The following is a 13037-nucleotide window of genomic DNA, read 5'->3' on the forward strand; positions in this document are numbered from 1 at the left end:
AAACCTAGAGTCTAACCCCAGCTACATGACTGCTCTTTGACCTTAGTTAAGTCACATCTGCTGTCTGAGGCTTGGTCCCCTCCTCTGTGAAATGAGGGGATGAAGTAGATGATATCTGGGGGTGTAACTAGTAAGCGCCCCTCTGATGCCTTGATTCATTTCTTGAAGTGAGGGACTTGAGGGGGTGTGTCTGCAGCACTATCGAGGTTTAGCACTAAGATACGGCCCCAGAACTGTCACTCAAATAATTCCCTAGGAGTGGAGGGTGGTACCTGGTTGTCTAGTAACCTCCAGGGCTTTGAGCTAACAGCTAGGGAGGTAACCCAAGCCAGAGCGGCCATTCCAGAGAGCCAGCTGCGGAAAAGACCCAAGGAGGTAAGGTGTCCTGCAGTGGGCGTCCCCACACTGCATGGGGGTAGTCAGAAATGCCCTGGAGTGGAAGGCCTTGAAAAGTCAGGATTTCTGAGTGTTCTTAGAAGTGAGGGGAATTTCTTTTAAAAGAGACTGTTTTTCCTCTGCCTGCCCCTCCTAAAAAAGGGGGAAAAAGAATAAAATGGGAGGGGTCAAGAGCCCAGGGCCTGCGTCTTTTCCACTCTTTTTCCCGTCTCCTGGGAGGAGAGTTCATGAAAAGCCTTTGCCCTTCCAGGGGAAAGATAACTAACAGGATATACAAGCTGATGAGATGCTTGTATTCAGGTTTAAGGAGGCTCTGGAGACCAGAGCAGGAGGCTGGGGGCCTGGAACCAGCCAGCAGACAGAAAGCAGAAGAAATGGAGAGAGAGAGCTTCCTCTTGAGCTAGGGAAGGGGCAGTAAATGGATGTTCCATCCCACACCACACTCCTTTTCTGAGAATCCTGCGCTCCTGGAGGTTGGCTCCTTGCCAATTCAGGAGCCTCCTCAGTGCCTAGTGTGGCTCCTAGCACATAGCAGGGACTTACTGAGTGCTTGTTGAACTGACCTAAACTACATCTTGAGATTAGATAGCAGGAGTACCCAGATGATGAGTGGGTGAGTATTAGTAGAGGCACAGTGTGAAGGAGGTTATAGAGGAGAGGCCCTGCATATGCGGTTCCTTCATCTATTTATTTGCAGCTTTTTTTTTTTTTTTTTTTGAGATGGAGTCTCGCTCTGTCACCCAGACTGGAGTGCAATGGCATGATCTCAGCTCACTGCAACCTCCACCTCCCAAGTTCAAGCAGTTCTCCTGCCTCAGCCTCCTGGGCAGCTGGGATTACAGGTGTGCACCACCACGCCCGGCTAATTTTTGTATTTTTAGTAGAGACAGCATTTTGCCATGTTGGCCAGGCTGGTCTCTATCTCTTGACCTCGTGATCTGCCCACCTCAGCCTCCCAAAGTGCTGGGATTACAGGTGTGAGCCACTGCACCTGGCCTATTTGTTCATTCCAAAAACATTTGTATGGTGGTAACATATATATAACATACAATTTACCATTTTAATCATTTTAAAATGTGCAGTTCAGTAGCCTTAAGTACACTCACATTATTGTGCAATCAACACCACCATCCATCTCCAGAACTTTTCATCTCTTTCCAAAACATTTATTGTGAATCTACTATGTGCCAGACCCTGCAAGTTGCTCCAAATCTAGCAGCGGGGGGAAGACAAGAAAGTCATCAACTCTGACCCAGTGTGATAAATGTTATAAAAGACATAGGCATCAGGTGCTATGGGACCACAGGAGTACCCAGTTCGTTGAGAAGAAGGTGTGCTCTGAAGCAAGCTGTTACTTGACTTGAGTCTTGAAGGAGGACTAAGAATTAGTCAGGACGTTAGAGTGAGAGTGGATATGGTACCCAGTGGGACAGAAGAAACAAAGTGAGAGGTCAGAGAGCAATCCTTGAAACCCTGAGGGTCATGCTAGGGCAGGGGTAGAGCTGAATTTCTCAAAGGGGGTCCTGCTCCAGAGGAAGCCAAGGCTGACATACAGATCCCTCTGTTCCCCTCTGTCAGCTCTATGTCTTCCCCCAACCCTGAGGATGTGCCCCAGAGGCCAGAGCCTGAGCCTTCAAGCTCCAATAAGACAAAGAAGAAAAGAAAGTGGCTGTGGCAAGAAGCGAGCATCCAAGCCCTCACCAGGGCTGGCCACGGGGCCCTTCAGGCTGGCCGGAACCATGAAGCCTTGAACAACTTCCAGAGGGCCTTCCTTCTGGCCTCCAAGACCCCACAAACTGGGGACACCCCAGTGCTCCGGGCCTGTGCCTTCAACCTGGGGGCTGCCTATGTGGAGACTGGGGACCCAGCCAGAGGCCTTGAGCTGCTCCTGCGAGCCCACCCTGAAGAGAAGGCACAGGGCAGGCGTCATGGAGACCAGTGTTTCAATGTGGCTTTGGCCTACCATGCCCTTGGCGAGCTGCCTCAAGCTTTGGCCTGGTATCACAGGGCCCTGGGCCACTACCAGCCACAGGGTGACCAGGGAGAAGCCTGGGCAAAAATGGGAGCCTGCTACCAGGCTCTGGGACAGCCTGAGCTAGCAGCCCACTGCCTGCAGGAAGCAAGCCGGGCCTATATCCAAGAGAGGCAGCTGCAGGCCGCAGCCCTGGCATTGGGGGCTGCGGCAGGATGTATGCTGAAGAGTGGGCGGCATCGGGTAGGGGAAGTTGTGCAGGTGCTGGAGAAAAGCCGGAGGCTTGCCGAGAGGAGCACTGAGAGGGGACTGCTGGGTAAGATCTTCGGGCAGGGAAGGTATGGGATCTGGGGAGACACAAAGCCTGGTGCTATTCAGAGGGCTGGGTTTGGGGAACACTGGAGGAGTGGATAGGGGCTGTACCAGCCTTATTTATACCTGGTCCGGCTACCAGTGACCCTGGCTATGCCCTCTAGGGCACCTCTATAATGACCTAGGCCTGGGCTACTCCCAGCTCCGGCTGTTTCCGCTGGCTGTGGAGGCCTTCCTGCAGGCCCTTCCTCTGTGCTGGGTGCCAGGAGAGCAGGCCACAGTGCTAAGAAACCTCGGGATGGCCCACAACGCCCTTGGCAACTATCAGGAAGCTCAGGAGTTTCACCAGAAGGCTGCTGACCTGCACGGTGGGTGCCCGGGGCCGGGGAATGGGACTGGGACTAAGACACTAAGAAGGGTTTCCAAAAGGGGCCCCAAGGCTTAAGGGTGGATGGCCCTTTGGGACCACTTATGGAGCCTGAAAACCCATAACCAGTCGGGGAGAGCTGGAAGTGCAGGAGATGGGACAGTCAGACAGGACAGAGGGTTGTGGGCCCAGAGGCCGAGACCTCAGGGTTGGGAAGGCAGCAGTGGGCAGGGGGAAGGGTACTGGCTGGGAGAGGAGGCCTGAAGTGGAATCCAGCCCCTCTGCTGACTGTTTGTGTGACATTCAGGAATCACTTTCACTTTCCGAGCTTCAGTTTTCGCATTTATAAAAACAGGGCCATTAACACCTGCCTTGCCTGCATCACAAGGTTGTTGCCTGACTCAAACTAGCCAGGTGGAGGCACTCACACCAGAACTCAGGATGGGTCCAGGCTGGGAGTGGAGGGTTCAGGCCTCTCGGATGCATCTGGAGTGTGCTGGGGCTGGGCACCAGGCCTCCTGGGAGCTCTGTCTTGGTTGCTGGAGGGTGGAGTCCTAATGTCCCAGCAGCCAGAGTCCCCTCTGAGGATGGGGTGGGCTCTGTCCTCAGGCTCTGTGGGGCAGCGGTGGGAGCAGGGTCGGAGCTTTGGCAGCCTGGCCTTTGCATTGAGCCAGCTGGGGGACCACAAGGCTGCCAGAGACAACTACCTGCATGCCCTGCAGGCTGCCCGTGACTCTGGTAAGCGTGAGGGGGTTGGGATGTGACTGGGCCAGCGGGGAGGCTGAGGGTCCTAGGAGCTGGTGGGGAGGCAGATGGGGGGAACTGAGGGTAGGGAGTGCCTCTGAAGGGGCGGGTCAGTGGGGTAGGGAGCCATGAAAGGACCTTCCAGGCTGTCTTTCTCAGGGGACATGAAGGGACAGTGGCAGGCCTGTGAGGGTCTAGGGGCTGCTGCAGCCAGGCTGGGGCAGTATGACCAGGCCTTGAAGTACTATAAGGAAGCACTGGCCCAGTGTCAGGTGAGACCCTGTATCCCAGAATCCACCTCTCCCCTGCTATCCCTCTTCTGGCTGACATTCCTGCCTTCACTCCTTGCCTTCACCCACAGCATCGGACACACTGTGTGCTAGGTGTTGGGATACTATTGTGAGGAAGAGTCCATCACTGTCCGCAATTCTGGGCAGGTGGTGGCAGGACCCTGGGAAAGGCATGGGGATGGGGTAGAAGAGAGGGGGAAACAAAGTCCTGCTCCCTCCTCCCTTTCCTGCTTCCTTCTTCCCCAACCCCCAGAGGATCACAAAGTCCAGGCATTCCCCATTAACCTATTATCACCCTCTTCCCAGAAGGAGCCAGATTCTGTGCGAGAACGGCTGGTGGCCAAGCTGGCAGACACCGTGAGGACGCACTTGGCCCAGGTGGGGCTGGTCACACCCTGGTGAGATGACACCTGAGACAAGGAGATGGGGGTGGAGAGAGGTTACCCAGAGAAGGGGTTGGTGGTAAGCAGAGCCCATGTTCCCTGGGATGCGGCGCGCTTGGCCGCTCATCTGTGTTCATCCGCCTTGAGCCTGCGCATGAGATACATCACTTTCCAGGGGTGGGAGGTGGGTGGGGGACTGCGGCATGTCTCCAACACAAGGGCTGATATGTAGGTGATTAAAAATAAATTTAAAAGAATCGGTAGACCATGTGTGCAAGGAGATAGAAAGTTTCAAGTCCTTGGCTGCAGTTCCCTAAATGGCCACAGGATGGCGATGTGCTCCAAGGAAGTCCCTCTCTGCCGTCTTTAAGTCTCTGGAGTTCATTTCTCTGTGGGTCTCCACCGTGTTACTCCTTCCCTGTCTCTGCTTTAACTTGTTTCTATCCCCGGGTCTCTTTGTACGATTCGTTGACTCTCCAACCGCCTCCTCCTTCACATTTTCAGACAACCCCAGAAAACCTCTTACCACTCCAGGAATTGAAATTATACTTTAATATTTATATGTATGTAATAGATTTTATGCTCCTGCATTTTAAAGATCACATTTAAAGACACCATATTTAAAATCTGCAAGAAAAATTAAATTGCTTGGTACAGGCAGAGGATTGGATTGAGGGGTCAGAATACCTGGGTCCCAGCCAATGTCTGCCACCTACTTTCTGTGACTTTACCATATCAGGCCCCAGAAGGGATGGGGTGGCCATTAGACGCTGGCCAGGTCTGCTAGTCCCTAAATCTGAATTCAAGCTTGAGAGTTACTAGCAGGGACCTTAACAGAACAAAGAACCTCACCCCAGAATTGTATTCTCTGAGACCCTGGCACACACATAGCTGGGATGGCCGTTTTTCTCAGACCTAGTCCCTCTACTCCGCTTCATTCCCAGACCTCGGCTCCGGGAAGACTCCAGGCTCCAGGTGGGGCCAGCCAGGTGGAGGGGACCCCAGCAAAGGCAGGAAGCAGTGCAGCAGGTGCTCAGCACAGGTGAGGGTGGGAACGGTGCGGCAGGGATGTATGCAGCCTCTGCAGGGTGTTGGGGGCTGTCACAGTGGGGTAGGACCCCATGCATACCCCCAGGGAGGAGGGGACTGGTGTTGCTCTGCCAAGCTGTGCCCTGGTTCCTTGACCCTACAGATCTTCCAGTGGGTGGGAAGATGAAGAGTTTGAGGAGGGCCACCAAGAGAAAAAAGAGGAGAGGTCGGCAAATGTTCCCATGAGGGCTGGGCCAGGGAAACTGGAGCGTGAGTTGATGTAGAGTATTCCTGGTGGTGCCTCTCCCCACTGCAAATGTGGCACTCCCGCCCCCACCTGCCTGCCTCCACTTCTTACACCCATCCTGCCATCCCGCCTTCTTCTTGTCATTTCTCTGAGGCCTGGCACAACTTCGCACCACCCCTGACCCTGACTGTCCCAGTTCACAACTCCCCAACAGCCCTCCCCTGATTTTTGCTTGTCTCTCAAGGCCCTGGACCATTTTCCCTGAACCCTTTCTAGAACTGCCTCTTTCTTCCTGCTCTCATGGCTTTCCTAACTTCTAGAACTTTGGATCTTGGACCCCAGGGTTTTGTTGAAAGCCTACTTTGTGCCCAACACAGCACTGGGCACTGTTCGTAATCCCCAGCTCACTACTCAATAGCCTCTCCCACAAAGACTTGCAACTCGGGGAGCAGAGTTCCTTGCTACTTATTGAGCTGACCTGAATTTACCGATGTCTCCTTTTCAGTGTGTTTCCTTCCAGGCACAGTGAATCATTCCCACCATCTAGCTTCTAGTTGCCCATGTTTACCAAGTACACGCCCTGCAGTGGGATAGTCCTCGGCAAAGCCTCCAAGTATAGTGAGCAGTGCATCCCCTGACACCGCCCCAACTCCTGGTTCTTCTCCAGAGCTTTTTTCTACCATGATAGTTCTTGGTGCAGAGAGGCATGTGATGAATGTGTCTGTCCTTCTCCATCTAGGTCCAGGACCCAGGGCCCATTTTCCATTTGTAGGTCGAGGCCCTCCCAGAGCGGAGTACCCTAGCATCCTGGTACCCAATGGCCCTCAAGTCAATAGGTGGGTCCTTGGGGGAGAGCAGGAGGCCTGGAGAATAGCAAAGAAAGTAGAATATGTGGCTTGGGATGATATTAATGGAACACGACTGCTGTTGAAGTTAGGGGATGCTGGGTTCTCATGCTTGGGATATAGGGCCCCGAGCTCCCCTTTGTCTTTGCCCTTTAGCAATGTGAACAACCCTCACCCAGCTCTGGAAGCCCGGGGTATGCCCTGCTTCCTGAATGGCCTGATGGTAGGCCTCAGTGAAAGACAGGGTGCTGCAGGATGGGGGGATATGAAGCTTAAGCCAACTCCCTCCTTCTCTGGAGCCCACCAGCAGAGGTAAGGGCCAAATAGGGCAAAGGAAGCTGAAGCCAGGGCAGGCTGCCTCCTGCTGTCTCCCCAGTCACCCCCACTGGCAAGCCCCTCCCTGCCTTTTTCAGGTCATCCAAGTGGCCCAGGGAAAGCCTCAGCAGGAGCTGCCAGAGGAGACCCATGGAGTCAGGCATCTGCACTATCGTGTGACCTCCCCCTGCCGGCCGCAGCCCTCATCTCTGAAGCACCTGCCCAACACGCACATGCTAGGGGGTCCTGGGGACCAAGCCTCTTCCCAGTTGCTCAGCTCTGCAGGGATGCGGAACACAATGCAGCTAGTGGACTCCTGAGGAGGCTGGGCAAGGGCTTTTTGCAGGCTTGGCCCTGAGAGGTTCTGTTTGTTCTTCCTTGGGATTTTTGGACTCAGTAGGTAAAATAAAAAAGGAAAATGGATGGCAAATTCCCTTTGTCTTTCTGGATCCAAATCTTATGATTGCTAGGGGCCTGGGAGTTCTAAAAACTGACTTCGTGGTCAAGTAGCTTTGGAGTCACTGACTGTCTCCAGACCTCCATTTTTGCCTATGGGAAATGAGGATATAATACTACAGAAGAGGCATCTTACCCAACCGATGCACCCTACTTCCTCTGTGAAACATAGGGGATGCTGGGCGCAGGCCTAGGCTGTAGCCTGTAGCCTGTAGGACAGCTCCTGCCAGCAGCCACAGGGACAATGATGTGCTGTAACATTTCCCTAAGTACTTGGCTCATGCCCCACCCTATTCTAGGTGCTTCACAAGTGTATTCTCCTCTAATCCTCACAACAAATATATGAGGTGCTATCATCATCCCCTTTAACAAATAAGGAAAATAAGGCACAAAGCTTCAGTCGTCTGAATTCCCAGATCACATAACTAGTATGTAGAGAAGCTGGGAATCAAACCCAGGCAGTGAGTACTTTCTAGAATGCTGTGCAATTCCACTTCCCCAGCTAAGCCCTTGCTTACCCAGACGCAGTTGTGATTTAATACCAAGTGTGTTTATGCCCATTGTATGTGTTACTGTAATTCATAATTTAATTAAATACTATATACATTGATGAACAGGCCAGGTGAAATGGCTCATCCCTGTAATCCTAGCACTTTGCGAGACAAGGTGGGAGGACTGCCTGAGCCCAGGAGTTTGAGACCACCATGGGCAACATAGTGAGACCCCATGTCGATGTAAAAGAAAATTTATCTTTAAAAAAAAATAAATTGATGAACTGAGAGTGGGAAAACTAATCATTGTTTCTATGAAAACTAAGTTGGGGCCGGGCGCAGTGGCTCAAGCCTGTAATCCCAGCACTTTGGGAGGCCGAGACGGGCGGATCACGAGGTCAGGAGATCGAGACTATCCTGGCTAACACGGTGAAACCCCATCTCTACTAAAAAATACAAAAAACTAGCCGGGCAAGGTGGCAGGCACCTGTGGTCCCAGCTACTCGGGAGGCTGAGGCAGGAGAATGGCGTAAACCCGGGAGATGGAGCTTGCAGTGAGCTGAGATCTGGCCACTGCACCCCAGCTTTGTTCAGAGAGTGAGACTCCATCTCAAAAAAAAAAAAAACTAAGTTGGAGCCTTAGAAGACTCGACTAAAGTAAGTTACTTTTCTGTATTATTATTATTCTTTATAATAATATATTTTTCCTCCAGTGATGGAGGAAAAAGTGAGTTTATTTATTTATTGAGACAGGGTCTTGCTCTGTTGCTCAGGCTGTAGTGCAGTGGCACGATCACATCTTACTGTAGCCTCAAACCCCTGGGCTCAAGCGACCTTCCCACCTCAGCCTCCCACTAGGACTACAGGTGCACCACCATGCCAGGCTAATTAAAAAATATATATAGAGAGAGAGACAGGGTCTCACTATGTTGCCCAGGCTGGTCTCAAACTCCTGGGCTCAAGCCATCTTCCTACCTTGGCTTTTTAATCACCTGGGTGGAGGCGGGCTGAGTCCGAAAAGAGAGTCAGCGAAGGGAGATAAGGGTGGGGCCGTTTTATAGGATTTGGGTAGATAAAGGAAGATTACAGTCAAAGGGGATCTGTTCTCTGGCGGGCAGGAGGGGGAGTCACAGGGTGCTCAGTGGGGAGCTTTTGAGCCAGGATGAGCCAGGAAAAGGACTTTCACAAGGTAATGTCATCACTTAAGGCAAGGACCAGCCATTTTCACTTCTTTTGTGGTGGAATGTCATCAGTTAAGGCAGAGGCAGGGCATTTTCACTTCTTTTGTGATTCTTCAGTTACTTCAGGCCATCTGGGCATATACGTGCAAGTCACAGGGATGCCATGGCTTGGCTTGGGCTCAGAGGCCTGACAGAGCCTATGGTTTCAATTACATTTTAAACCATAGCTTACAGAACCTATTTAAGGATAATTTTCTATTTTCGTAGCTATTATCTCAGTAAAAGGGGTAAGTATGACTAGGGAAGTACAGCGCGATATCCTGGTAAAATAGAGGTAGGGGAAGCTAATTTAGTGGAGAGGGGGCCTAAGTTACATAGGCTCGGTGATGTAAATAACAACAGTAGCTTAATTTCTATAGCACTCCCTCTGCGCCGGTTTGCAGGCATTAGCACCTATGAAGTATGTACTCGTTTCCCTGTTGTATAGGCGAAAAACTGACACCAGCAGCTCCCCCATTCACTCAGCCTCTAAGCAGTGGGGCAGGAATAAAGGCTAACTGCTATACCATACACCTTTCTGAAAGAGTTACAAAGCCAGCACTTATTATCAAAGGGCGGTTGGGAGCAAGGCATTTCGGCGTATCTGGAAATGTGTGGCGATTTGTAAACGCTCCTGAGGAGAGCTGGGATCCCAAGTGTAAGGGAAGGTGGCCCAGGTGGAAACGGCTGCCCTGCCCAAGGGCTGCTACAACCACAAGACTCCAGCCCCGAGCCGCTTCCGGAATCCGCGCGTGCTGGCCCGGCCTCTCCGGGGGCGGGGCGAGCGCCGCGCATGCGCCGGGGTCGGATCGAGCCGGGCCTGGCGGGGGGCGAGCGCTCTGCGAGCTGGATGTCAGGGGTGCGGACGCTGCTGGGCCTCGGGCTGCTGGTTGCTGGCTCGCGCCTGCCGCGGATCAAAAGCCAGACCATCGCCTGCCGCTGGGGACCCACCTGGTGGGGACCGCAGCGACTGAACTCGGGTGGCCGCTGGGACTCAGAGGTCATGGCGAGCACGGCGGTGAAGTACCTGAGGTAGGCGCGGGTCTCGGGTGGCCTGCCCTGCCGCGGGGCGGGGCCTGGGACGGCCAGGCCACCTGCGCGACGGAGAACACGAGGGGCGGGACTCAGGCCGCGGGTTTTCCTCAGCCAGGAGGAGGCCCAGGCCGTGGACCAGGAGCTATTTAACGAATACCAGTTCAGCGTGGACCAACTTATGGAGCTGGCCGGGCTGAGCTGTGCCACAGCCATCGCCAAGGTCAGTGGCACAACTCTCGACCTTTGGGAGCAGCCAGGGAGGAGTCACTGTCCCAGCCCCCTGGCCCAGGCACAAAGGGGTGGGAGAAACAGCTGGGCCAATCTGGTCTATTACCGCCTGAAACCCCGCTGAACCACCCTTGACTCTGCCTTCAGGCATATCCCCCCACGTCCATGTCCAGGAGCCCCCCTACTGTCCTGGTCATCTGTGGCCCGGGGAATAATGGAGGAGATGGTCTGGTCTGTGCTCGACACCTCAAACTCTTTGTGAGTATGTGGGGAGGGGCTGTCGGGGAGGAGGGTGTGAGGGCTCTGGGATCTGGGGTTGAATTACCACTTCCTTCCTAGGGCTATGAGCCAACCATCTACTACCCCAAAAGGCCTAACAAGCCCCTCTTCACTGCATTGGTGACCCAGTGTCAGAAAATGGACATCCCTTTCCTTGGGGAAATGCCCTCAGAGGTAGGCGGCTCCAGTTGAATATTTCATCTCCCAGTAACCACTGCCTGTGCTCCGCTCTTCCATCGTGTTTCCAGGCTAAGCTCATTTTAGTCCCTGGTACAGAAGATGCTTAAAGGATGGTATTCAAATAAGTGTGCAAGAGCCTTCTCCCCCTTCATAAAGTGTGCTCCATGAGTCCCACACACCACCTTCTCTAAAGCTTCCCTGCCCTTTCATCTCCCTGGTCCATCCTTCCAGTCTGTAATCAGATCCTCTTGCCCTAGCATGCAGTAAACACATGATTGCCCCTCAGAGGCCAGAGTTGGCTGCCCTATCTGAAACCCTTCCTGCAGATGCATGGATTAAGGGATGGGAAATTGGGTAATTTTTTTCCTTAACCCATTTTACAGATGAAGATACTGAGGTGGAGAGAAGTGGTTTGCTTAAAGTCACTGAATTGTATCATGGCAGAGCTGAAACCATAATCTGGCTCTCCTGACCTGGTCTCAGGCTATCTCACCCTGTAGCCTCCCCAGTGGCGGGCAGGTAGGCACCGAGAACAAAAACTGTCTGGTCTCAGTTTGGCCTGAATCAGTGACCAACTCACACTTTCTCTAGGCCTCAGGCTGCCCTCTGAATGAGATACAATACTTGTGTCTCTGTGAATGGTCTGCAGGTGCAGAGGACAGCCCTCTCCAGTTAAGGCTGTTTGTGCAGCTGCTGGCTCTGACATCCTTTTCCTGCTCCACCACAGCCCACGATGATTGATGAACTGTATGAGCTGGTGGTCGATGCCATCTTTGGCTTCAGCTTCAAGGGCGATGTTCGGGAACCGTTCCACAGCATCCTGAGCATCCTGAAGGGACTCACTGTGCCCATTGCTAGCATCGACATTCCCTCAGGTGCTGGGACCCAGAAGGTGGGGCAGGGGTGGGCAGAGATTGGGGCCCTACCCTCCTGACTCTTGCCCACACCAGGTCTAAAATAATTTTAGTCTAGAGGGGCAGAACACAGCTTTCTGCACCCCCATCAGGGCTGGGGAACAGCATTCAGAAGTCCCCTTTACATGTTGGCCCCATGAAGAGACCACGGCCCAAGGGTACATGGAGCTTGTTGGATGAGAGTTCCTCAGGTGGGAACTGAGAGGACTTCCCACTTCTCTGGGACTAGGGTAAAATAAGGTGTAGAAGGGGATGAGACATCTGGCCTCTTCCTGAATACCACCCTCTTTTCAGGATGGGACGTGGAGAAGGGAAACTCTGGAGGGATCCAGCCAGACTTGCTCATCTCCCTCACAGCCCCCAAAAAATCTGCAACCCAGTTTACTGGTCGCTACCATTACCTGGGGGGTCGTTTTGTGCCACCTGCTCTGGAAAAGAAGTACCAGCTGAATCTGCCACCCTACCCTGACACCGCGTGTGTCTATCGTCTGCAGTGAGGGAAAGTGGGTGGGTATTCTTCCCAATAAAGACTTAGAGCCCCTCTCTTCCGGAACTGTGGAGTCCTGGGAGCTCCTCTGGCAATAAAGGTCAGTGAATGGTGGAAATCAGGGAGCAACCCTGGGGATTGGGTGCCATCTCTCTAGGGGTAACACAACGGGCAAGAGGTTGCTATGGTATTTGGAAACAATGAAAATGGACTGTTAGATGCCAAGTGAGTTGTGTTGTCCTTTACACAATTCTTACTCATTTGGGACACAGACAGGGAGCGACGTTCACTTATCAGTGTAGCAAGACTATAAGGAGGTTAACAGACGGAATTTCCTCAAAGGCCTCCAAGAAGTATCTTCTAATTTGTATTCAGGACCTTCCCAGGCTGGGAACAGAGAGCCAGTCAGTCCTAGCCAGTTATCTCTAGGCTAGGAGCCCAAGCTGCTGATTATTATTCATTTGGTAGTGCTAGGAACTGGCAACTGTGGGCTAAATCTAGCCCATAGACCTAAATTTGTTTTTCTTAACCTTCACAATATTTAAAAATCAGAGCACTTCACATAGGTCTACATTTTCAGCTTCTTTTAATTTTAGCAGGAATGCTCCTTCAAAGGGTATCTGCATTCCTATTCCCACAGCCCCCAGCATTCCTTATCCTTTAGCTGCCTGGCTTCTCTAGGCACCTGAGTTGATGATCCTGGGTTAGAAGCTGCAGAGAGGACTATGCTGACTCCCTCAACTAAGGGATGGTACTACCGCTTGCTCCTCTCAGCAGCTGACATCCCAGAGATCAGTTTCCTTTCTGGGAGGGACTCCTCATTGAGTGGGGGTGCAGAAGACCTGCA

The 13037-nt window shown here is 52.7% G+C and overlaps 3 protein-coding genes across 4 annotated transcripts in view; 2 read left to right on the forward strand and 1 right to left on the reverse strand.

The window, feature by feature from the left end:
- The first annotated feature begins 1978 nt into the window (after positions 1 to 1978).
- TTC24 (tetratricopeptide repeat domain 24) lies at positions 1979 to 7323 on the forward strand. Its single transcript, XM_017852514.1, is given in 11 exon segments — positions 1979 to 2684; positions 2845 to 3048; positions 3657 to 3785; positions 3951 to 4063; positions 4388 to 4479; positions 5384 to 5506; positions 5657 to 5763; positions 6246 to 6299; positions 6302 to 6358; positions 6480 to 6576; positions 6999 to 7323. Coding segments are annotated over 11 exon segments (1764 nt in total). The 3' UTR covers positions 7081 to 7323.
- Positions 7324 to 9853: 2530 nt separating this feature from the next.
- Positions 9854 to 12415, forward strand: NAXE (NAD(P)HX epimerase). Of its 2 annotated transcripts, XM_017852519.1 has the most exons (6): positions 9854 to 10099; positions 10214 to 10322; positions 10478 to 10588; positions 10670 to 10783; positions 11517 to 11664; positions 11998 to 12415. In XM_017852519.1, the coding sequence occupies exons 1-6, from the start codon at positions 9861 to 9863 to the stop codon at positions 12198 to 12200; spliced, it is 924 nt and encodes a 307-aa protein (XP_017708008.1). In that variant the 5' UTR covers positions 9854 to 9860; the 3' UTR covers positions 12201 to 12415. The 2 variants fall into 2 exon arrangements, with proteins under 2 accessions (XP_017708008.1, XP_017708009.1); XM_017852520.1 differs by lacking the exon at positions 10670 to 10783.
- A 529-nt stretch (positions 12416 to 12944) lies between these two features.
- Positions 12945 to 13037, reverse strand: part of GPATCH4 (G-patch domain containing 4) — a 7583-nt gene continuing 7490 nt past the window's right edge. Inside the window, exon 9 of the mRNA XM_017852425.1 lies at positions 12945 to 12994. Within this exon, the coding sequence (XP_017707914.1) occupies positions 12945 to 12994 (50 nt within the window). The remainder of the gene's footprint in view (positions 12995 to 13037) is intronic.

Source organism: Rhinopithecus bieti, unplaced genomic scaffold (genome assembly GCF_001698545.2).
Source record: "Rhinopithecus bieti isolate Rb0 unplaced genomic scaffold, ASM169854v2 scaffold_33937, whole genome shotgun sequence".
Classification (NCBI taxonomy): Eukaryota; Metazoa; Chordata; class Mammalia; order Primates; family Cercopithecidae; genus Rhinopithecus; species Rhinopithecus bieti.